Here is a 25,569-nt window from a genome sequence, read left to right as displayed (position 1 = left end):
TCTCTCTCTCTCTCTCTCTCTCTCTCTCTCTCTCTCTCTCTCTCTCTTTCTTTTTGGTTTTTCAAGACGGTTTTTCTTGAGGTGTTTTTTCAGGTGTATCCTTGGCTGTCCTGGAACTCACTCTGTAGACCAGGCTGGCCTTGAACTCTGAAATCCACCTGCCTCTGCCTCCCAAGTTCTGGGATTAAAGGCGTGAGCCACCTCTGTCTGGCACCTAATTTCTTTTTACCAGACACTACCCCACCCCTTAAGTCCAAGTACCTCAGCGCTACCACACTGGAGACCAAGCTTTCCAGCACATAAGCCTTGGGAACCACCTTTCTTCAGACCATAGCAGTCTCTTCCCTCCAGCGGAGTAGGGTTGGGGTGGGACACAAAGTCATGAAGGTGAGCGCACTGAGAAGATGCAGCTCTTTGGAGGCCACAAGCCTGTGATGCCTGTGGTGTCTGTGGGAGAATGCTCAGCAGATTTAAACAGCCCTTTAGAGAGTCTGCCGGGATAGCCGCTGGGTGTTACTGATGTTCACAGGGTCTAGGAGGTGTTCAGATGCCATGGGAGGTATTTTTGGGAAGGATGGAGCAACAGATGGGGCGCAGGGAAGGAGTGATTCATTGGAGAGGGCTTATTGCCCTCCCCACCCCCCATTAGAAGCTCTCTCAAATATCCACATCCCTACACAGCCTCTGACATGAACATCCAAGGGTTGTGGTGGTAGGGCTTTGGCACAGTTCTGTGTATACCAGGCTTGTATCTCCAGCTCCTTGAAAAGAGCCAAGCCTGGTTTCCATGGTACCCTGCCCAGCCCTGAAGCAACTGTCAAATCCTGTTGGCATCACCTATTTTTAGCAGTTGGCGCTGGGACCTCCTGTTTCCCTGATCTGTATCCTAAAGGCAGGCCACCCAGGGACCCACTCTGCAGATCCACACTTGGGATCAGCTTTGAACAGAGTTTGGGAGTGAGTTTACATAACAAAGCTTTCCACAGAGAGCTGGGGCCTCTGGCCTGAACCAACCCCCCACCCCCTAGGCCTTTGTGCTACCTGGTCATGGAGCTGCTATTGACTGAGCTCCCCGTCTGAGCTAGAATTAAACTAAAGGCTTGCTTGACTTCTGCTCAGCATTCACCATCCATTTGTAATGCTGGCACAGAGTAGACCATCGTACAGGGGGATTAATCTAAGACTCAGAGAAATTGGAAACTTTGTATACAATAAAGTAAGGACAAAGTCGGGATCCAAAAGTCCTGGACTTTCCACTGGACTATACAAGTGTTTGCTCTATACACAGTAAACACACACACACACACACACACACACACACACACACACACACACACAGAGAAAGAGAACATTTGCCAAACTTAACTTAGGGCATACCAGGGCCAAGCTCTTTGGTTGCAGACATGAGTTAGATAGATACTGTATTCCTTTTTTTTTTAAAGATTTATTTTTATTTTATGTGTATGAGTACACTGTAGCTGTACAGATGGCCATGAGCCATCATGTGTGTGGCTGCTGTTGATCTCAGGACCTCTGCCAGCCCTGCTGGCTCCGGCCCCACTCTCTCCAGCCCTGCTCGTTCTGGCATGATTTACTGCAGCTGTCTTCAGACGCACCAGAAGAGGGCATCAGATCTCATTACGGGTGGTTGTGAGACACCATGTGGTTGCTGGGATCCGAACTCAGGACCTTTGGAAGAGTAGTTCCCGCTGAGCCATCTCACCAGCCCCGACACTGTATTCTGATTAGGGAGACAGACAGACATTTCCTATGGAGTAAGTATAGTGTAGTCAATCCTCCTGCAGAGGGTAGCCAGGCTCACAGAGGAGAGAGTACCTGAGTGTCAGTGGGGGGTGGGGGATAGGAGAGGTGTGAATGGGCATTGATGTGTGGATAGAATAGGAGAGGCAGGCATTTCCAAAGAGGGGAAGTAGGGCATAGATGTCTCCCTTCCCTTACAAGGGGCAGGTGTTGTATAGGACACGTGTGGCCCTGGAGTCCCCTTCAATCTCCCCTTCCCAACAGGAATAGAGGTGTTTTTATGGCAGTACATTTTACAGCATGAGATTCAAGGAAGATGATTTCGTCCTTCCTTTCCAGCCAGGCCATGTGCTGTTTTTCCTGTTCTTTCCGGCTTTGAGTCTGGCAGGTGAGAGTCAGGTCTGTGCAGCAGAGTTAACACACAGTTCTGGAGACTGCTGGAGAGACTGCAGTGCCCCTGGCTTCCTGCTGGCCAGTCTCGGAAGGTCATTACCTGCACCTGTGCCTCATGCCACTTCTGATGTGATTGTAAGAGAAAGGAGCCGGGCTGGCTGGAGCCCAGGGGTAAAGAACCTGCCCAGCACATACAAGGATTTGAGCCCTAACATTTACGAAAAAGAAGAAGAAACAATCATGTATAAATGTGGTCTGTGGCTATCTGTGTAACTCTGCAGACAATCATTGATCCTACAGACATATTAGGGGCTAGCATGTGGTGAGAAAGACTCGTGGCCACATACCAGAAGGTCGCAAAGCAGGAAGGGAGCTCTCATCTTCTGCCTCCACCGGTGGTAGGACGGAGAAGTGTCATGTGGTCTGAAGAAATACAACAAGCTTCCAGTAGCCCATCTGTGAATATCAGCAGTGAGGGACAGGTAAATGTGTGATCACTGCTTAATTCAAAGCTGTTATTGGGGAGATTTACGCTAATCCCCAAGGAAACCTCCAGTCATTGCTGTGAATTTGATGGGCTCCATTCTGGATGAAGAGGGAGGGTGACCCCTTCCTGCATGTAGGTAGAGGTGGTGCTTGGCATCAGTTTGGGTTGGATTGTGATGGGCCTTGGGTTGGGGCCACTGACACTAACAACAGTGAGTTTGGATCCCACCCCAGCCTTATCACTCTCCTATTCCCAGACCCGAATCCCAAGTGTTCTTTCCCTCCCTTATTCTGGTGGATATGATTTCCTCTTCAGATCCCTTGTGGCTCCAATTTCAAGGCAAATTAGATATTCCTTATAAGCCTAGGACATTTCTAGGTACTAGACCTTGAGTCTTAGTTAGTACCTACATAGCAAGAGCTCTGTGGACAGAGCTTTTAGACTCACTTTAACCTCTAAGCTTCAGTGCTCCCCATGAGGACTCGGGCCATTAGGTTCTACAGCCAGCCTATGCCAATTGTACTTGCAGAACTGATGTTCTGGTAGAACAGATGGGCTCTGCCCGGATCACATCCCACATCTTGATCTATGGAAAGGGCTTAGCCAGATGGACTGGGATGACAGATTCAGACAAGAAATCACCTTGCCAACACCCACGAGAGAACTGGGTTCAGTGTCTTGCCATTTGAACTCAAAGCATGCATCAGTCTGCCTGCGGTGACTGGTTTAATGGTCTGTGGAGGAGCTTAGGGCGGAATGCCTTGGCCTTCATTGATGGATGGTCTGCTTTATTTAGCTAAGATGCAGGTGAACATACCAGACAGGTCTTGCTACTGCCAGATACAGCTCTCAAAAATGTTCATGACATACAATTTTCTGAATGCCAGGTCTTTTGTTGCTCTGGTATTCAAGTCACAGGGAAGGGGATTCTTGTGGGTGCTGTACCAGCGATCAGCACCTACTAAGCCTTATAAGGAACAAGAAAGTCAGGTCATTTTTGAGCTGATTGGACACAAGATAAGCTTTATCATCTCTGTTTCAGGATCACAGATAGATTTCTCTGTCGACTCTGATGGAGCCACCAACCCCTGTTCTGAAAAATCCCATGGGTCAAGGAGCTTAGAATGCTGATTTCACTTTGACTCCTTTCTCGGCTTCAGATATTTTATGGACTCTGTCTTGGCAAGCCTGACTTTAGATGCAAAGGATGAGGCCTCTGTGAAGATAGATAAAGGGAACCCCATTAGCAGGGTGGCCCCAGGGCAGAGCTGGCTGCTGCCCATATGAGCATCTGGCAACCATCCACACTTACATTAGCCCCACATGTGGACATTTGGCCATCTCACCTCTTGGACTAGCTCATAAACCCTGGAATTGCTTGAGATTTTATAGAGCTCACATAGAGCTGAGGACATTTTAAGATCCACAGGGCATCTTCCTGTAGAGGAGAGTGCGGAAGAGTAAGTAGTGAATACTGAACGGCACACTAGGTGCATCTGTGAAACTGGTGCTTTCAGATGGGTCTGGTGGGTCTTGTGTGACTCCTGGGTATCAGCTTCATTCATTTAGTTCTTCCAGCATTGTAATGGGCAGTCAGAGCTGAAACTCAGGCCAGCGAAACCACACAAGTTGGGCTTGGATTGAGGTGAGAGCTTAACAATAGAGGGAGAAGGAAGATGGGCTTGAACTTGATCTGCTCAGACTACTGGTAAGGAGATAGGAGAAAGAAAGGAACAGGTTCCTTTAAGCTGTGGGTGTCTGGAGCTGCTTAGACTAGCAGGCTGGCTGCGGGAGAACTTGATGTGCCTGGAAATGGTGAATTCATTAAGGACAGGTTTGGTCATAGATGTTAGCGTGGTACTTGGCAGGAACATATGTATGCTTCTATCCTCTCTGCATCTGTCCTTCCTAGAGTGAGATTGGAGTTTTTTCCAGCATGGTTAAGGGCAATGGTGAGATCTAATTCTTGTTCTGCAAATTCTTAATCAAAATTGCCTAGCTCAGACCTGATGATGTAGGGTGGGTGTTAGCATGGTTATATAGGTTGCAGGAAGCTCAGGGCTGATGCTTCCTATCATGAAGGCTGAATGTGAGTGTGGTAGTGTATACCTGCATTGCTAGTGCTTGGGAGATGAAAGTAAGATGATCAGAAGTTCGTGGTCATCCTCGGCTACATAGGGAGTTTGAGGCCAGCCTGGGATACATGAGAGCCTGTCTCAGAACACAAAACAAACATGCCTAGGAGGCAAACAATGAATAAATCCAAAAAAGGATAACCCTCCCACACTGGATAATATTTTTTTTGTTTGTTTGTTTGTTTTTGTTTTTCGAGACAGGGTTTCTCTATGTAGCCCTGGCTGTCCTGGAACTCACTCTGTAGACCAGGCTGGCCTTGAACTCAGAAATCTACCTGCCTCTGCCTCCCAAGTGCTGGGATTAAAGGCTGTTTAGAAAAATAAAAGAAAATGGCATTCAAATCACCATTCCTGAACCCCTCCAAAAACAAATCCCCTACAAACATTTCTGGACATAGAAAATAATAATTTTCTGTAAACAGGATCCTACCTGATTTCTTATTCCTCCCTTAGCATTATGCTGTGGGGTTTCTTGTCACACCAGTAAATATCAGCCTACATCCTTTTAAAATAGTAATGCATTATACAGATGAGCCATTTTTGAATCTGTCTTTGTTGATGGACATTTAGGTCATTGCCAATTCAAAGCTATAAACAATGAGATGTAGCATTCCAGCCATGGTGCCTTTGAGGTAGGCGCCCTGCTGTAGTGATCCGCTTTTGTTACCCAGCCTAGGCGGTGTAGAGATGACAGAGGCCCACATTCTCCTCTCCTTAGCACAGTGTGCACAGTTATTGTATTCTAATTCATCTGTTATGTGCTTTTTTGTGTTTCCACACCCCCCTCCTCCCACACAATCCTCTTAGGCTTTGTGGTTAGGTGTGGAGTACACTGTGCTCATTCAGCCCCGCCCTTTCTCATTAGTAACATGTGCACAGTGTAGATTGCTTCTGCAAGTCCCCGGTAGTCAGCAGAATTAGCCTCTGTTTCAGAATAGCTGGAGAGAAACCTACTTTGCTTGCCTCGTTCCAGTTCTTTTTATAACAGTTAGGCTTCAGTATGCATTGAGTTAGTTACAGTGATAGTGAACATGTCTATCCCCCTTTTAAAAACAATTCACACTTCAGGCTTGGGAAGATGGCTCAGCAGTTAAGAACACTGGCTGCCTTTCCAGAGGACTTCAGTCCCTGGCACCACATGCTCATAACCATCTGTAGCCTCAGTTCCGTGGGATCCAACAGCCTCTTCTAGCCTCCTTGGGCACCAAACACACACATGGTTCACAGACATAAATACAAGCAGAACACCCATACATATAAAATAAAATTTTCTGAAAGTCACACTTATTATTTCTCAATCCAGGAAGAGCATGCTAAGTATCACACCTGGACCCTCTCACAGAAAACAGAAGCCATCAGCCACATGGTCCCTCTCCATTAGAGTTTGGTCTAAAAGACTCACAGTACAGATAGCCCCTGACTCAAGAAAGCTCGGCTTTATGATGCTACAAAAATGATAAGCATTCAGTAGAGATTAGACTTCAGATTGTGATTTTTGACCTTTCCTGGGTTGTTGATTGATAGTGCTTTTCTGTCTTGAAGATCCCAGGGATCACCACGTAATCACAGGCATCAATAGCTAACACTCTGGTCTGCTGTATAGCCAGGCAGGACATGCAGGTCAGAGGGATTAAATGCACTTTTAATTTACAGTGTTTTCTGCTTTGGATGGACTTATCTGGGTGATGTATCTCTAAGTGTTCTCATATGTAGCTTCCTATAGAAGTTAGACTACTGAGCATGTTAACAGTTTTGACATAAATGTCTATATGAGAGAAATGGCTTTGTAACCTCCTTAGGCAGATAGAACTGAAGTAGGTTTTCTGGTAAATAAGAGGAATAGGTGAAATTTCCTTCCTGGCCACAGCTGAACCATCTGCCTCTTCCGTATCAGTGGTGGGGGTTCAGGAGTTAAAAGAATGAGGGAGGCTAGGGTCTTTATTTTCCTGATGTCAGAGTTGAGGGTGTTAGAACCACAGGCTGATATGTAATCAGAGTTTAGCACGGAGTTTGTAATTTTAGCTAAATCAGTGGAGACCTGGAATTACTGGGGAAGAGCGATTATAACACCAGGAACTCAGAATTTTTAGAAGGGACTTTACAGGTCAGTTTCTTAGGGGATTGTAAAAGCTTTCTGACCACTTTTTAAAAAGCTTTGGGAAACTTTGGCTAATAGAAAAACACACTTACATGCACAAGCAAATTATTTGTTTTTCTTTTTCTATGTACATGTGTGTATGTGTATGTATGTATGTTTCATATATGTGGGCACACATGGAGGGTTGACATTGCTTAGATACCTCACTCATTGAGGCAGGGTCTCTCAATCAAACCCAGAGCTCACTGATACTGGTAATCTCATCAGTGAGCTCACTCTGGGAATCCTTTCTCTATCTTTCTAAACTGGAATTATAGGTAGCCATTACACCTACCTTGCTTTCCTGTGGGCTCTGGGTATCCAGACTCTGATCCCCTGGAGCAAACACTTTAAATGTTAATTTATTTTCATTTAATGTGTATGGTGTTTTGCCTGAATATGTATGTCAACACCACATGAGTACACCATCCACAGAGATCAGAAGAAGGTGTTGAGTCCCCCTGGAATTGAATTTATAGGTGATTGTAACCCCTGTGGGTGTTGAGAATCTAACCTGGATACTTGCTAAGTCATCTCTTAAGCCTCAAAGCAAGGCAAACACTGTTACACACAGAACAATCTCCCCAACCTGACCAAAGACTTTTTTTCCCCATTAATTTATTTATTCACTTCACATCCCAATCACAGTCTCCTCTTCTCCTCTGAGGAGGTGGTCCCTGCTAGGTACCAACCCACCTTGGCACATCCAGTCAGTGTAGGACTAGGACTAGGTACTGAGACCAGACAAGGCAGCCCAGTTAGAGGAACAGGATCCACAGGCAGGCAGACAACAGAGTCAGAGACAGCCCCTGCTCCAGTTGTTGGGAACCTGCATGACAACTACACTGCACATCTGATACATAAGTGGGAGTGATGGAGTAGGGTGGCGCTAGGCCCAGCCCTTGTATGTTCTTTGAATGGTGGTTCAGTCTCTGGGTCCAGGTTAGTTTAACTCTGTTAGTCTTTTGGTTTTTCGAGACAGGGTTTCTCTGTGTAACCCTGGCTGTCCTGGTACTCACTCTGTAGACCAGGCTGGCATTGAACTCAGAAATCCGCCTGCCTTACAAGTGTTGAGATTAAAGGCATGTACCACCACTGCCTGGCGACTCTGTTGGTCTTATGGAGTCTCTATCTGCTCCGGGTTCCTTAATCCTTCCCTCAGCTCTTCTACAAGACTTCCTGAGTTTCATCTAATGTTTGGCTTTATGTCTCTGCATCTGTGTCAGTCAGCTGCTGGGTGGAGCCTCCCAGAAAGCAGTTATGTTAGGCTCCTATCTACAAGCATAACAGAGTATCATTAATAGTGTCAGGGATTGATTCTTGCTCATACAATGGGTCTTAAGTTGGGCCAGGTACTGGTGATCAAAGACTTTTTAAAAAAAATCTTCATTTTATTTTTATATGTATAAGTGTTTGTCTGCATGTTTGTATGTGCACCACATGTAATATATATGCCCAGTGCCTAAGGAGTCCAGAAGAGGGCATCAGATTCCCTTAGCAGCTGGTAATGTAGTGCTGTCATGTGGGTGCTGGGAACTGAATCTGGGTCCTTAACTGCTGGGCCAGCTCTCTAGGCTGAGCGAAGGATTTTTCAGTACCATACCTAACAGTTTGCAGATCTCCAGTGAGGAATTGAAGATCTGACTGAATCTCAGGTCTGTGTGAGTACACCCAGGTTTGCGGAGGAGAGAGCTCCAGGGGTGCATACTTGCTTCCTAAAGAAACTCTGTCTTTCTTTCAGCACTGGCTGGACCACTCGAAACCTATAAAGAAACAGATGAAAGGTAAGACACAGACTCCAGTTTATTCATGCCTTTTTTTTTTTCCTTTTGTAAAAAAATCTGACAGTAAACTGCTTTGTCAAGATTTCTGAGATCTTTTGATTGGTAAATAGATCTAATGTTAAATGGGTGGTTTTTACTTCCTGTAAGCTGGCCAAAAAGCAGAGCTTTAAAATTGAATGAGTATTTTGGGTAGGTATTAAAACCCACCTGTGCTCTCATTTCAAATCAGACACCCCTGCCAATGAGAACTGACTAATGTTCTATTCAGAAACCTGTCACCCCCTTTACTCACTGCCAAGTAAGTTTCAAAGCAGATTCAGGATGGGGAGTAGGAAGCAGGAAGGCTCCAGCTCATTCCATACAGGTGTGGTAACCATGTATTTCTAGTGCTGTTTATGCTTAGATCATTTGGAGATCATATCCTCTTAAAAATACCTTACGATGTTTTTGCAGTGTCTCTACATGCAGAGCACTTTGCTCCTTCTGTGTCACTAGCCTCCAGCCCACATTGTATTTTGTAAAATGTGGATGCCAGTTTGGAGTAATCCCGTCAGAGATAAAAGGGTTTGTAACCCACCCAGGCAAGGTTTCCTGCCAGAGGAGGTTCCCAGCTAAATCTTCCCAGGCAACCTACAAGTTTGGTCCCATTGTTGCAGCTCCAGATGAAGCAGTGAGCTTGCTGCCAGTGGGATGTGTTTACGTTTGTCTGATGGGGGACAAACATCTTTACCTTTCTGTCTCCAAATGTTTAGTTGGACCTGCCTATGCTTTGCACTTTCGAGTCAAATACTATTCTTCAGAACCAAACAACCTTCGAGAGGAATTTACAAGGTAGGATATCACCGAGAGGATTCTGTCCTGAAGCCCCTGCCTCAGATAGGGTGGGGGAATCTACTCAGTCAGGAACTTGATTCCTTTTTAGTCCTCTGTGTTTTGTTTCTAAGCAGAAGTTACTAGCACTTTCCCAGGGCTCCCTTACCCCATTAAAAATCCATGTCTGCTTAATTTGGTATTTTTCATGAGTCAGATTAGATGGATTTTCTTGGACCTTGGGAAATGGTAGGCTCATCTTTGGCATTTCATCTTTGTCTCCATTACCAACAACAAAAGCAGATATTGGGAGAAGGCTTCTTAGTCAGGAATTTCCTCCTCTTCCTCCTCTTCTTCTTCCTCCTCCCTTCTCCCCCCCCCCCTTTTTTTTTTTGAGGTATTGTAAAACATTCTGACTGTTCCAGTTAGAGGAACCCTGCATTTCACATAAGCAGCTCTGTCACCAAAGATTTTGTGAGGACCCACTTACATCTCTTCTTAGCCCTACTGGATGTCTTTATGTTGTGAGTGCCTATGTTTACTTCTTGAATTTCAGAATCAATATAGAAGAAAGGGAGAATGTAAACAGGGTTTGGGATATGGAGCTTCCCTTCCATCTGTGCAATGCCTTATGGAGTTCTTGATATCCCCAGAGTGTCCTTGTCACCGATTTTTCGTGTGATGTATTGTAGCGGTGACTTGTACATTGATGGGTGGTCTACATTGGTGGCCAGCAACTTGGAGTGGACCACCTAAGTAACATTTGAAAGTTATTACTCATGCACATGACAGGGGCCTTTGGGGCTTTTCCTCCAGGGTTTCTCTATGAGAATCAGAACTGTTGGCCACATGGACACCATTCTGTAGTTGGTGTGAATATACAGGTCAATGTCCTAAATTTGAGAAGTGAAAGTTCAGTTATAATTAAGGGCCTGCTGGGAAGCAGAACCTTCTGGAATGAGGTAGAACCTTCAGCCTACCTGTTCACTTTGATTTCTGGACCATCCAAAGTCTTTTATAGCCATTCTACAGAAAAGGAATGCCCACATGGTTTCCAAGGTGCAACTCATTAAGCAACTTCAGTATTTCTCTTTGGAGGTCTTTACGAAACATGTTGCCCCTAGCTCTCACCAGAACAGGTCATTTTTTAAGGTGGATATGTGAGTCAAAAACAAATGGGATTCCTGGGGACCATCTTTAAGTGTAGGATCCTAACTCTATAGGCTTAGAGTGTAGGAGGCTTTGGTTGGTAGAAAGTAGTTTTGGAGGCCACATCTCCCTAGAAATCAAAGGCTTTTACTTAAGACCGATACATCTATTTTTAACTCAGTAAGCCCTCCTCATGCTTTTTGTCTTTTTGTTCCTTGTGTCTTATTATCCCTGTAATTTTTGTAGTGTAATTCTAGGAGTGTGTGTGTTTGTGTGTGTTGCACGGTTTGCATGAGTGTGTGTTTTAAAGGCAGTCAGCAGTTAAGCTGCACCAAGAAGAAAAGCGTCAAGTAGTTCCTAGCAGACTCTGTAGGCTGTTGCAGAGTTTTTGGAAAAGTCCTTGGATCTGCTAGGCATAGCTGGCCAGGTGCCAGCTCAGTGGTTCTGCCCAGCCCATTTTCTTGGATGCACTGCATGTCTGTGCTGAGTTCTTTGTGCCTGTTGGGCTAGATTCTCCTGCACCAAAGCCATCCTGCAAGTCACATCAGACCGCATCAACACTCCATCCTACAAGTATCTTGTAAACTCCCCATGTGCATTCCCAGCCCATGGAGACCAGAGATGCCTTTCCTCGGGCTCAGAAGGAGGCACCATCCCTCCTCATTTGCATTGGACTCCCTTTGACAGTGCAGAAATGTAGGGCAGGGGTATTTATGATGGGAGGCTGGGGATTGGAGGTGGCTGGGGAAGGAAAGGGTTCCCCCCTGTTGACTTTTGTATATGTTTGTCAGGTACCTGTTTGTTTTACAACTCAGGCATGACATTCTTTCTGGAAAGTAAGTATGCTTTTGTTCTAACTCTTTTTTTTTTCTGAGACAGGGTTTCTCTGTATAGCCCTGGAACTCACTCTGTAGACCAGGCTGGCCTCGAACTCAGAAATCTGCCTGCCTCTGCCTCCCAAGTGCTGGGATTAAAGGCGTGCGCCACCACTGCCCGGCTTGTTCTAACTCTTAACCCTGCAGAGAGCTTAGTATACCTCAACAATGCACTGTTTTAACTCTTTCACCCTTGATCCCTTTACCAAATCCAACCGGTGCACCAGGTTCTGTCAAGTGAGTTGGATACTTGCGCTGCTGTCATTTTCAGTGACCCCTACATGGCTTGGAACTTATTCCAAGGGCATTGAGGACCTTGAGTGATGTGTATTTGGAACCACCTTCTCCCTGCCACATACATCACTGCCCCATTCATACTGGCTTCTGTCGTATTTGCAAGCCGCACACATTGTCAGCATGTATATACGTGCAAGTGTTTGTGCAGTTTACATAGTCTCATTCATTACCATCACACTAAGCAATGTAAAGAGGTCCTTGTCTGGCCTTCAAGACAGAGCTGTGGAATTCTCATCTCATTGAAATGCTCTTTATGTCCGAGGCATTAGGCTTGCAGTAAGTGTGAAGCACCAAACACATCATCACTGAAGTGGTTGGTTTTGAGGGAGCATCAATAGAGAAAGAAGGCTGACAAAATGGCTCAGCGGGTAAAGGCTCCTGCAGCCAAGCCGAAAGATCTGAGTTCAATCTCTGGGACCTGAAAGCTGTCCTCTGTCTTCCATACATGTGCTGTGGCATGTGCCTGACCCCACCCTTACCCCAGCAAACACACACACATACAAACACACACACACACACACACACACACCATCTATATGAATAATTAAATGTAAAGAAATTAGCTTTTATCATTTTCCAGCCAGAGTTATTAAATATTTTCTGTTACATTAAAAAAAAAACCTGAGGCTATATTAAGACTAAGAAGTGGTGCCTGATTATTACCAACAGGGATATGTTTTGATATTGAATGTAATCTGAAGGAAATGTAATGGATAATTCCTACCAGTTGTGGTGGCCCGCTCCTTGAATTGCAGAGCTAGTGAAGCAGAGGCAGGAGGGTCTCAGTGAATCTGAGATGAGTCTGATCTGCCCAGTGAGTTCTAGGTCAGCCAAAGCTACAAAGTAAGACCCAGTCTCAAATAGCAAAACCAAATATAAATCAATTATATAAATATGTAAAATTTGAATTAAAATTTCATTTCTGTGTTTGTAATTCTTGGTAGAAAATACACTCTGAAAATTTCAGTTGCAGAGAAGTAATAGAATGAGTAGACTGTACAGTGTGTATACATTGGCCTTATTCAGCCTTGCAATACAGTTTCTGGTTGGTGTGTCCTGAGTATGTATGTGTGTGTGTGTTTTTTTTATCTCTGTCCATTCTGTGCCTATCATACTAAAGGCCTCGTAACTCTAGAACTTGTCTTCAGTCTGTAAAAACACTGATGGTGGTACTTCATCTGTGTCTAGTGCTTCGCAGTTTGTCTCCAACTCCCACCCAGCTTGTTAGCGTAACTGAAACAGTGTCTGAGGCAGCATTGCCTCCTATTGGCTGGAAGACCTTGGGCGGGATGCTGAAGGTTCACTCTCTTATCTGGAAAAAGAAATGGGGAGCGGGGGCACTGGTTTTACCCGAAAGTTTACTGGATGAGTAAAATCACTGTGTCTGCAGTAATACTCCTCCGTAGTTCTGCCTCAGTTGGACCTGGGAGATGCTGAATACACCTAGAGGTCTTGGAAGTCATGTGTACAGTGCTGGTATTTTGGGTTTTGCCACTGGGACTTTGTTTTAAGGAAGATTGAAGGCAGCTTGAAAAGACAAATGACTGTATTGAGAGAAAATAAACTTAGAATAGCAATACAAAGGAAAGGTTTTCACCCTGTTTCCTAAACATTCTAAGTTCTTTCCATACTCATTGGAAGCGTCTGCATGGTTGATAGAATGTATAATTAGGTAGATATGTTGAGAACTGCCATGTTTGTGTTCTTTAGTGTAAGACACTAAAGATATAAGGGATTAGCATCAGAAGCCGTATGTAGATACTGCTGTCTTTTCCAGGATATTTTTCACTGATGTGTGTTACATGATTATAACTGTAACCTTCCTATATTTAATATTAATTTCTCTTTCCCCCTCTCCAAGACTGAAGTGCCCCTATGAAACGGCCGTGGAACTAGCTGCCCTCTGTCTGCAAGGTACATTCATCCTTCATGACAATTAGTATCTTATTGCTTTCATTTCCATAAGTGAGAAAGTGCTGTATGCTGGGCCCGGGGGAGGGGGTGCTTTCTCCCAGGATGTAAAGGCACATGATGTGGTCTAGTCCCCAGGAGTTTGCAGTCTGCTGAGAAAAGCACACAGAGATTATGGCAGTTCCCTAGCAGCAGAGATACACAGGAGGCTGGGGAGAGGGAGGACCAGGGGAATATGGGGAGGAAGATGAAAGTTTAGAGAGGAGCAGAGATGCGACTCTTGCTTGGTATGCACAGGCCTTGGGGTTCCATGCCTCATACCTCCCATGTGGATGTAGGGGTTGTATAATAAGGAGCTGATAGACATATAACTCGGCTGAGTTTACTCCCCAGCATTCAAGAGGTGGTGGTAGGAGAATCACAGATTCAAAGTTATCCTTAACTGGATACAAGTTTGAGGCCAGCCTGGGCTACATAAGACACCATTCCAAGGGGGAGGGGGGAGCCAGCAAACAAACAATAATGAAATTCACAGGGACAGTAAGTGTGTAGTCACAGTGTGAACCAGCGAACAGCCTTGGGTCCCACTTAAAGAATATAAACTTGATGGGATCAGCAGCAATTCTTTGCGTGGTCTTGAGGCAGCAGGCCTGGGGGGTGTGTATTTTGGAAATGCTGTGTGGCAAGAAGGAACTGGAGTGGTGCTAGGTCCAGGTAGGGCGAAAGCTGTTACTGTAACAGACGTCGTAAGAACCTGAGCAGGCAGGTGGATGTGTACACAATGAATGCAGCCACCGTGTCAGTGCCAGGAGATGGAGTCTCTGATGAGCCTGCTGCTGAGTATAGGTGGTAGCAATAGTGAGTGAGCAGAGAAGGAGGTTCCTGTAGAGAAGTGGCTGTGTAGACCTTGGCCAAGAGGTGCTGAAGTCACCAGCCTTCAAGTGGGAACTGGCTGGCAGGAGGTCTTCCTGCAGGACCGTCCACATTGACTGACGGTCTGTGGGAGGGGCTGGTAGATCTTCCGTTAAAATGCTCAAGAAATACTTGCCAAAGTCTCCAGAGCTACCTGAGAGCATGTGATTGTCAATGCTTTGCTGGATTATGATCTCTGGCACGCTGGTCATGGTATTTGTGAACACCATAAAAGATACGGCTTTTACTGTTGTAGTTTTCTAATTACAACTTTTTATGTGTGTGCATACGTGTGTAAATGTGGAGGTCAGAGGACTGCTTTGGAGAGTGTGTTCTGGACATCCAGCTGAGGTTGTCCGGCTTTGTGAAAGTGCCTTGACCTGCCGAGCCATCTCACCGGCTCATAGCTTACTAATTTAGGAAGAGCTGATTTGAGAGGTATCACAAGATCAGATCACACTGATTACAGCCTCCGGGTAGGTCAGCAGTCAGGCAGGTCAAAGAAAGGACATAACATCCCAGCCTACCACCAACCAGCATGTACATCTTCTGTTGATGAGTTTAGATTTTTTTTTTTATAAGAAATGTAACTCAGATTAGAATAATACAGATCCTTTTCATGTGTTGTTTCTTAGTATTCTTTTTCCCTTCTCTTCTACACGTGGTCATGGGGCTTGAACTCAGGTTATCAGGCTTGGTGGCAAGCATTCACCTGCAGAGGCACATCACTGGCCCTGCTTGCTCTATCTAGTCACTGTGTGGTGTCACATTTATATATATAAAGATGTTTTGTGGAAAATGAGCATTTCCCCATTCCTGAATACTTCTAGTCCTCAGTCACCTCTTAGCAGATGCTCAGTAAGTGTAGAACCAATAGAGGAATGAGCTTGGAGAGACCCTCAATGTCGTTGGAGAGCCCTGGTGGTAACAGTAACAGCAATCCGTTCTGAAGCCAACTGTGTCAAATGCAGAGCTCTCTGCTTCCTCTCCCTGTGCAGTCTGATGCAGGGAGCCTCTTGGTGAGTGCCATGGTGTAGGTGGCCTTGGGATCATGGCAGCACTCCTGGCTTCTTTGGTTGGTCAGATGCAGATTTTACCAGCACAGACAGTAGCCTTCAAGTGCACTGGTTCCTGAGCTGCAAGAGACCTAGTCAGGCTTGGCAGCCCTGAAGGATCTGTCAGGGTGGTGTTAATGAAAGGAAAGCACCCAAGCGCCCGTGTCAGGCCTGCGGCCATTAATCACTGCAGAGGCTTCCTCCTGAGGCTGTTGGCACAGTGTTTTAAGCTTGTCTTGTTGTCCTGAGTAATTTGAGGAGGAGGCACATCCCTGCCCTCACTGGTCCAGCTGCAGCAAGACTGTAAAAGCAGCAAAGATGAGAGTAAAAAATGAGAGCAAAAGATGAGAGCCTTTCTTGGAGAAACTACCCATGCCTATAGTATAATTTAATAATGATCATTATTTAATAATAATCATTATGCCCTGTGCGGATCAATACTTGGAAGACTGAGTGACACATGGGGAAGCCCTTCTCAGGTTGTCACCCCACAGTTCTATGCTGTCCTCGGTAGCCCAGCTGGGAGCCCCCCTGTCTGATCATTAACTTCACTCTGTGATGTGAAGAAAATGAAGGGCAGGGTTCCTTCTGGTGGTTGAGCCTTTCAGGCATATCTTAGTGTTATTCTTGAGTTAATAATGTCCCCTGAGTTGAGATGCTGTGGCCTTCCGTGGAGGATGCGCTCTTTGGAGAATACATGAGTGGTACATTTGAGAATTTATTCAAACGAAAGGGTAAAAGGAATGTGAGATAGCCCATTGCATGATGGCATTCTCGTTTGTTCGTGTGACTGCTCCTCTGTTTCGGGTATAGATCTTGGACCTGGGACAGCTCAGTGATTTGCCTAGGGCACACAGACAGCTGCGATAGAACTGGCGTTTAGTCTCTTACATCTGAGCTACAGCCTTCATGGAGCCAGAGCCTGCCTGCCGAGTTAGGAGGTTCTTGGAGTGCCAGGCTCTTTCAGCTTGTTCTTGGAAGGCAGAGTGGTGACCAGGGTACTCCTCAGGCCTGCTTCGCAGTTCAACAGAGGCTGAGGCGGACATTGCCTTCTTTCTCACTGGTGTCTTTAGCATAGTTTATCCTGCCAATTTAGAACACCAGTAAACACAGGGTCTTCTTGAGTCATGTTTGCCAGTGGGTACAGGAGACACCGAAGGAATCTCTTTCTAGACTACACAAAGCTTAAGGCTTGCCAGGGCCACTCCACAGTAACTAACCTCTTGGGCCTAGGTCAGTGGTGAGTTCCAGTTTGGAGAACCCAGTCTTATCCCTTTTCTGGCTATACGTTGTTTCTAGGACAGATTTTCTTGTGTGTCGCCTTGCCTAGGGCAAAAGGCTGCTGCATGCCCTGACCCAGACTCTCGTGATCTGGGTCTAGGTGATGCGGAGGGTGTCGTTCCAATGGAGAAGGATTTATCAAGCCATCTCTCTCTCTCTCTGCCAGACATTGTCTTGTAAAAGCACAGTCTCCATGACTTTGATTTTATTGCCTCCTGGGCAGGAATGGAACTGTTTGGTTTTGTGTTTTGAGGCTGGGTCTCACTTTTGTCTTGCCCAGACTTGACCACAAGAGCCACCTATCGTAGCCCATCTCATTGCTGGGATTTCAGGACATGACATAACCACACCTGGTCACAGGGACATTTTATCCATTCTGCAAGTCAGATGGAGTCCCTCTCCTGAATGTCTGGCAGTGAGATTTTGATCCTCAGAAGCACATGCTGGCTATGCATGGCCCAATGGGGTGATGAAAAGATACTGGAAATATAGTGAGCTTCTGCTGTTCCCCTAGGTTCCTGGGCATGCGTGGCTCCATCCACTGGTAGATTCGATATCTTGAGACATCAGGTTGCAGGTTTTCTCCCATTTCCAGGCTAGCTATGTCAGTGTCACATGGGGATTTGTTAGACGTGCAAATTCTATGGGCTGGAGATGCAGCCCAATTGGTAGTGTGCTTACTAGCATGTATGAAGTCCCAAGTTTCATCCCCAGCATTACATAAAATCAGGCATAGTGTTGCACTCAAGAGGAGAAGGTAGGAGGGTAGGAGAAGTTGAAGGTCACCTACAGTTACATTCAGTTCTGGCCTGGGTCCACATCAAGCTCAACAGCTCTGGGTATGTGGTCCAGCAGTGTTGTGCTTTAATGAGCCCACCAAATGATTCTTCTGCATACCACACTCAAAAACAAGTGCTGTGGAACAGTGTCTTTCCAAGGAAAGTGTACTTCTTGACGGTCTTGTGAAGTGGCTTTTCTGGGTGGCCATGCAACTCTGCATGGTGACCCAGCCCCTTGATAGCATCTACACCTGCTAGCCTGAAGCCCACACTTATTGTAATCAGTTTATAGAGGAAACTGGGAGGTTCCTTTTATTCAGAGTTCTGAAGGGGTGGGGTGGGGAAAGTAGGTTTTCTCATTCGGGTTCCTATTGCTCTCCCTCTCTGGCGCAGCCCTTTGCCTCCCCCTCCCCCTCAGTTCTGCTTGACTTGCCGCAGTTCTTTCTGCAGCCTGCTCACCCTCCCTCACTGCTCCTTTATCCCTCACTTGCATTCTGTGTGCACCAAATTCTTGATCCACCCTTCCCAGCCCTGCAAACACTATAGTGTTGCTCTGACCTATGCTTAATGAAAGCCCTGTGCAAAAGATACTCACGGGCAGATCCTCATTGCCTGCAATTGCCTTTTATTGCAAATTTCCACTTCCTGGGGAAATATGAGCCAGGCTTCCCTAGGTGGGAGAAGCTGAGGAGAAAGACAGTGCTGGCCAAGATGGCGAATTGGGAGGGTGTTAGAATGACTCTCGGGGACTCTGAGGGAACCTGATAATGAGAGGGCTGTACATCAGAGGCACCGGTGCTTTCTGATCAGAAAGAATAATGCCTTTGGATTCGCTTGCAGCAATAACCCAAGGTATTCAATGTCTCCTGTTTTCCTCCCTTTTATGAACTGCACAGCGGAGCTAGGAGAGTGTGAGCTCCCGGAACACACACCTGAGCTTGTGTCTGAGTTTCGGTTCATCCCAAATCAGACAGAAGCCATGGAGTTCGATATCTTCCAGAGATGGAAAGAGTACAGGTATCTGAGCATGCCTCTCTCGTGGTCTGAACTGCTTCTTTAATTTTGTGCTATCTGCTCGCCAGCCCCTTCTGACAAACTATTACATGCCTTCTGCAGCACAGTGTGCCCTTTGCCTCATATAGAGGGGCTCAGTTGATGGCCAGAAAGCCACAGCTCTGGGTTGTAGCCTCTCTCCTGTACTTCACACCTGTTTCCCAAAGGCCTGTGTGTCACCTTTTTTTTTTTTTTCTGAGAAATGTGCAAAGGTCAAGCCATGCTGGTTTTTTGTCTTTGAAAGACATACAGTTCCTGTCCGATTGGATTGTTGCTGGCTAGTAACACCCCAAGTGTGGATAATGAGGAGAGACTGCACTTACAAGGTCCTATCCTTCTGGAACAGAACCTTTCAGAAAAGTGGTTCTCAATCTTCCAAATGGGGGGACCCCTTAATACAGTTCCTCATGTTGTGCTAACCCGAACCATAAAATTATTTTTGTTGCTATTTCATAACTGTAATTTTGCTCCTGTTATGAGTCATGATATAAACATCTGTGTTTTATGGTGGTCTGAGGTGACCCTTGTGAAAGGGTTGTTTGACCACCAAAGGAGTTGCAACCCTCAGGTTGAGAACCACTGTTCTGGGAACAAACCTTTTAGTAATACAGGTAGAGCATCCCTACCTCCCAAAGCCTGAATCTGAAGTGTGAAACTTTCGAACACCAACCTGGTGACACCTTTGAAAGGTCCACCCCTGGCTTCTTGCGGCAGGCATGAAATCTAATCGAAGGAACAATCTTAACTATGTATGAAATCACCCCTAGGACCTCTCAGTTCTATGACTCGGGTTCATGTGCCATAAATGACTTTCATGTTCAGAGTTGGGTCTCACCCTCCAGGGTATCTCATTGTCTTCACACTAGTATCCCATGTCTCCCTACTGCCACCACCCCTAATCTAATGGATTTACTTTTGTTTTGCCTGGACCAATAAGGCAGTTTTCCAGTGATTTACACATGTACACGTACACACGTGCACACACGCCACAAACCACCCATTGAACAGGAACTGGCACTTAGCGTGACCTTTCTTGTCCCTCAGTAATATGTTGACTTTTAAAAGAGGGTATACTGTGTCTTCATCCAGTGATAGGGAAGTGTGCAGAGGTACAGTCAACGTGTCTCACCCACTCCCTCACAAGCAGCCTGCTTTCTCCCAGAGGAAGGGCAGGAGGAACAAGCTTTCCTTTTGCCTTAGACCCCGCTCTTGTTTTCTTAGGTTATCCTAAGAAACGCCATCCTGTGGTCGTCCATTTCGTTCAACCATGGGTTCCCTGGGATTGTTTCCCATCCTTACAAACTTGCACCCTCCATTGCTGTAACTTGTGTGACCTTCTCCCACACAGCAGGCCCTTCATGCCCCTGCCAGAGTCCCAGTTTACATATGTCTCCATTGGTCTTTCTAAGGGGAAAGAGCCCTGCCCAGGCGGAACTCTCCTATCTGAACAAAGCGAAGTGGCTGGAAATGTATGGGGTGGACATGCATGTCGTCAGGGTAAGAACTGTGTGTGTTTGATTCATTTTATTTTGCTGTTTCTGGAAAAAAAAAAATGTATAGCGGGCCAACAAAGTAAATTTTGGTGAGGAAATTGTTTTTAACATTCTTCTCTGTGACAACCTGTTAGAACCCTCTACCGACTGTCACTTCGTTTGTTTGTAGGGAAGAGATGGCTGTGAATATTCTCTTGGACTGACCCCGACAGGCATATTAATCTTTGAAGGAGCTAACAAAATAGGCTTATTCTTTTGGTAATTTAGTTTTGTCTAATATTAAAAATGTCTTTTCCTATTTTGTGTTGGAAAGTCTATGTGATGGATGATTTTTGAGGGGTATTTGCAACAACACCCAGATTTGCTTTAAAAAAAAAAATCACACCATCCTATTGTCATTGTGGGTGTGTGGCCAGTGCACTGAACTTCTAGCTAATCGTATTTAAATGAATGAATGATGATTTCCTTCTCTTAGCCAATCTAAGCTTTTATAAGTAGAAAGGAAGCTGTTTGATGTGTAGACAGTGTGGCTGTGGACTGCCCTTTTTAAAATGCTTTCTCTCTGACCAGGCCTAAGATCACCAAAATGGACTTTAAAAAGAGCAAACTGACCCTCGTAGTAGTGGAGGATGATGACCAGGTAGGTCTCGCTCCCCAGAGACATCCTTGCTGCCGCTCACCGGCATCCCTGTGACGGGCGCCCCCACGAGGACCTCTGCTTCCTCCTTCAGGGGCGTGAGCAGGAGCACACCTTCGTGTTCAGGCTGGACAGTGCGCGCACCTGCAAGCACTTGTGGAAGTGTGCCGTGGAACACCATGCCTTCTTCCGTCTGCGCACACCCAGCAACAGCAAATCCACCCGATCGGACTTCATCCGCCTGGGTTCCCGCTTCCGGTTCAGGTTGGCAATTGCTTTATGGCGTGGACCGTGTGTTTCAGAGAATGATAGCTCTTCTTTGGTGTACGAGTGTAGCAGCAGATTTGTGTCCGGCCATTTGGGTTGTTTGCCCCACCCCACCTCTTTGCTAAGGACCTTTACAACCTCTGTTGGTATCCATCACTTTCCTGGTAAAATGGACCTGACTTGGGGTTGAGGAGCCTGAATCTGAACTGCTTGGTGCGGGGAGTGTTTGAGATGCGGACATTTTCCCCAGTTTGGAACTGTTTGCATATTTGATCTTCGATATTGCAAATATCAAGAGCCTGGAGGCCTGAATGTTTTGGGTTTATGAGTGAAGTATCTTCATCAATCTAATAACAAAATTGCCAGGATCTGACCTATAGCTAGAGATGCGTTGTCTCGTGCAAGTGGCCACTGGTTACGTGAAGCTGTGGAAGAGAATGACTGTTTAACACATCGAATACTATAGTTCCTTGGTCTCTTCCAGCCACATATCTGGTGTTCAACAGCCGCATGAGGTAGTGACCGCCTATGAGTAGAGCAGATATAGCACACATTATCATTACAGGAGGTTTTGTTGGATTGTGCTACACCAGAACTCCTTATAAACCCACTCTTAGTCTTAGAGGCAGCACATCAAGCGTCCCCGTTTTTACCAGCTACACTAGGCTCAGACTCGCAAACAGCCAGTAAGCAATAAAGTAGAGAGTAGCACCAGCTAATCTGGCTTTTCCTTTGTGGTTTCTTGGTCTCCCCTCTCTTCTTCCTGTCCTCTCCTAGGCTCATCTAGAACTTGTGATCCTCCTGTCTCTGCCTTCCAAATGGATTATAAGTGTGCCCCACACACCTGGCCTTGATCCTTCTGTTTGTGTTTGTATTTGTGTGTGTGTGTGTGTGTGTGTGTGTGTGTGTGTGTGTGTGTGTGTGGTGCTGTTTGCACATCTTCCAGTGGGTGTATATACTCATGTGCATGCCTTGTGTGTATGTGTCTGTATAGTCTGAGATCAATGTAGGTGCCTTCCTCAGTTGCTCTCTCTATCTTTGTTTTTGAGCCAGGGTCTCTTATTGAATCTGGAGCTTGCTGACTGAGATAGGCTAGAAACCTCCAAAGAGCTACTATCTCTACGTCCCCAGTGCTAGCATTACAAATTGCAAACAACACTTTGCTGTGTACACGGGTGAAGGGGATCTGAACTCAGACCTTCATACTTGTGCCAGGACTTTACAGGATGAGCCATCTCCTCTCCCCAGTCCTGGTTCTTAAACTTCTCACCATTGCTGTCTCCTTTCACAAGGCAGTGTTAACAGATTTGGTAATGGTTAAGGATGAGAGCATTGTGTGTGTGCTGGATCTGAAAAGAGCCTGAAGAAATAACTTAATTCTCACATAGTTTTGTTTTTGAGTATAATATGAGTGCATAGAAACTGGGGCATCTGTGAAAAATGAAAACATGCAGCCTCTGTAGTCAGAGTTTGTGAATGAACGCATGTGTGTGTCAGACTTTGGAATGTGCACTTTGTTTTTTTTTTTTTTTTTAAGTTTCATTTATTTATGTGTATAGGCGTTTTGTCTACATGTATGTCTGTGCACCATGTGTGTGCCTGGTGTCTGAAGAGGCCAGAGAACATGTCAGAGGTCCTAAAACTAGAGCATTGCTATGTGGTTGCTGGGAGTCAAACCTGGGCCCTCTGGAAGAGCAGCCAGCATCCTTACCTGCTTAGCCATCTCTCCAGCCTAGAACGTGCATTTTAAATATACTCCCGAGTCTGAGAATCCGAGTTACATGATAGAGAACTCTGCTTGGTTTCGTAACCTCTGCCCACACATGGCATGTCCCTGAACTCTGTTTAAAATGCCAGGCGTGTTGCTTGCTTCAGATTTATCCGCTGTGCGAGGGAACGGCTGTGTGCTTCTGTTTAAAGAATGGTCTTTGTTTGAATATATTTTTTAAATGCTCCAAGGAAGGGGAAAAGAAGACCAGGTCCTTGAGGAAAAGGATTCGCATCACAAGGCCCCAGGAGGATGGAAATGTCAGCATGCAGAGGTTCGCAGAGCCGCTGCGGTCTGCCCGTATCCATGCAGATTTGGAACTGGGTGGGGAGGGCAGTCCAGGAGATTGCCAAAGTAAGCAGGCTTTTCCCTACTGGGGAGAAATGTTCCAACTGGCTCAGACCTAGCAACCTTTGTTCCTCAAGGAGACATGAAAGAGAAAGGGAAGCTTGGAGGTGAGGTTGTCCCTTGGAGGCATCTGGAGCAGGTAGCATTTGGCTCCTTCAGCCTGAGAAACTACCAGCCAAGAGCAACTGGATTGGAGCAGTGAGTGGTGGATCAGCAAAACACAGCTCTCCTCCTGGAAGCTGCAGCTGCCTTCACAGTGGTCAGATCCGGAAAGCCTTTATGACGTTAGAAACATTTCCTTTGGCGCATTGCAAGGGAAGCCAAGGTTTAGGTTAGGGGCTCTGTTACAAAACAGTCTGGGAGAAGGTGTTACATGCTAAATGTCTCTACGATGTTCCTTGAAAGGTTGTTCTGTGTCTAATCAATGTTTTCTTCATCAAATGATCCAAGGACTCAGACCTCCTTGGTTTGAGAAACCAAGTGGCTGGTACTTATAGCGCAGGTTTTTTTCCTTTGGTAGAGAGAGATTCTTGCCCCTGTGCCTGGCTTGGCAAAGGAGACTGTATTTCCAAATAGAAGCTTTAAACTTAGCATGTCTTTACCAGGCAACTTGATGCTAAGTCGAAATACACACTGGAGCTCTTGAAAGAAAAAAAAAGTCATTTGCAATAGCTATGGTATCCTGAGAGCTGCTGTTGGCGTTAATGTGCTACCAAATATTTCCTTCCCAGTGGACGGACGGAATATCAAGCTACGCACGGCTCCAGATTGCGAAGAACCAGCACCTTTGAGAGGAAGCCTAGCAAACGTTACCCATCCCGGCGACATTCCACATTCAAAGGTTGTACAGTGTTCCTCCCTCGCTGACATTTTGAAGCAGGGTCTGTGGGTCCACCAGCTAGGGAAAGAACCTACCTACCACTGTTATCCTCGGGTGTTCAAAAGCTGTTGAAAAAGCATGAGTCTCAGTGGCCTCCAGTCTTTAATCTTTCTCCTGCTCAGTGTGTTCCTTTGCCCGCTGTCTTGTCTGCCTGCGAATGTGCCTCTCTGCTTACTTTATGCTTGGACCTTTGCCCAAGAAGGTACTGCATTCAATGTCTCCAGTGCCTCGCCATTCCTAGTGGGGACATGGGTGCATCCTAACCACAGAAGAATGGATGCCCAACCTGTAGGGACACAGTTCAGGTCCCCATAGTTGGTGCAGCCATGCTCATCCCTGAATACAGCTGTGCCCGGGCTGCTCCTTTCCTACTGTTCAGAATTCTCTGAACCTCATGTCCCTTACTGAGGTGGCTCACACCTGTGTGGGGCCTGACACCAGGGTGTATCAGACAATACAGGAGCATTCTTGACGCAATTCTATTTAAACTGGATTTCATAATCTTAGCTTGGAACTCTGCGTAGCTCATTTCTCTACACGGATCTGGCGCACTCCAGTTAGCTCTAAATTGTTTTTTTGTTTTGTTTTGGTTTGGGTTTTTTTTTTTTTTAACCAGGCCATCACATATGGCCTCTCCTACCCTCCTATACTTGTTAGGACTATTCTGGACAGTTTTCCTTGCATAGCTTGGGATTTAACGGGCCTCTGTGGAGCCTTGCTTATATACCTGTGCCTCCTAGAATCTTCAGCCTTTGTCTCCCTCCACCCTGTTCCCTTCTCTTATGAGCCAACAGCTCAATAGTATGACCATCAACAGGTCTGAAGTCATCCTTGGCTGCTTTAGTGGAGGAGAATCCAGAAAATGTGGCCCCTGTGGGAAAATGTGGCCAGGGAATGGGAACACATTCAAAGGGAGGGTTTTGAAGAGGACTGCAGGCAGCATCCAGTAGTGTCTAAGGGAGCAGCCAGGGCTGAGAACTCCTGCAGAGCCTTTGCTTCCATTAGCAGGACTACGCTTGAGGGGGTGGGTTGGGCATGTCTGGGGAGGTTGCCCATTGAGTTACAGGCACCTAGAAACAGACCACTCCTGGAAACAACTTCATAGTTGTAAGCACCCAGTCCTCACAAGTGTGTGCTTGCACAAGGGGAGGAAGCATCCAGTGTAGCTGACGTAGAAGTGGAGCATACGATAGGACCCCATTGGGTAGCCTGGGGCTGTTCTAGACTCTGGCTCCGAGATCCCCTCTTGCCCTTCTTTCTGGCCTCTAGATCCTTTTTCTTCATTTATTTTCTTGACCGTTTTTTTTCTAGCTAGAGGCCTGGTATTGTCTTTGTGAATCGTTGAATGGTTTCTCCT

At 46.0% G+C, this 25,569-nt stretch overlaps 1 protein-coding gene across 6 annotated transcripts in view; it reads left to right on the top strand.

The window, feature by feature from the left end:
* Window positions 1-25,569, top strand: part of Epb41l4b (erythrocyte membrane protein band 4.1 like 4B) — a 161,192-nt gene that overhangs the window by 50,796 nt on the left and 84,827 nt on the right. For all 6 annotated transcript variants that reach the window (XM_031377458.1, XM_031377456.1, XM_031377455.1 and 3 more), the window contains exons 3-12: window positions 8,655-8,697; window positions 9,450-9,528; window positions 11,448-11,492; window positions 13,690-13,742; window positions 18,663-18,783; window positions 20,229-20,316; window positions 20,482-20,570; window positions 20,883-20,952; window positions 21,044-21,213; window positions 24,064-24,173. In XM_031377458.1, coding sequence (XP_031233318.1) covers window positions 8,655-8,697; window positions 9,450-9,528; window positions 11,448-11,492; window positions 13,690-13,742; window positions 18,663-18,783; window positions 20,229-20,316; window positions 20,482-20,570; window positions 20,883-20,952; window positions 21,044-21,213; window positions 24,064-24,173 — 868 coding nt within the window. The remainder of the gene's footprint in view (window positions 1-8,654; window positions 8,698-9,449; window positions 9,529-11,447; window positions 11,493-13,689; window positions 13,743-18,662; window positions 18,784-20,228; window positions 20,317-20,481; window positions 20,571-20,882; window positions 20,953-21,043; window positions 21,214-24,063; window positions 24,174-25,569) is intronic.

This window comes from Mastomys coucha, unplaced genomic scaffold (genome assembly GCF_008632895.1).
Source record: "Mastomys coucha isolate ucsf_1 unplaced genomic scaffold, UCSF_Mcou_1 pScaffold18, whole genome shotgun sequence".
In the NCBI taxonomy this organism is placed as follows: Eukaryota; Metazoa; Chordata; class Mammalia; order Rodentia; family Muridae; genus Mastomys; species Mastomys coucha.
This window is presented reverse-complemented; position numbering and strand designations above follow the sequence as displayed.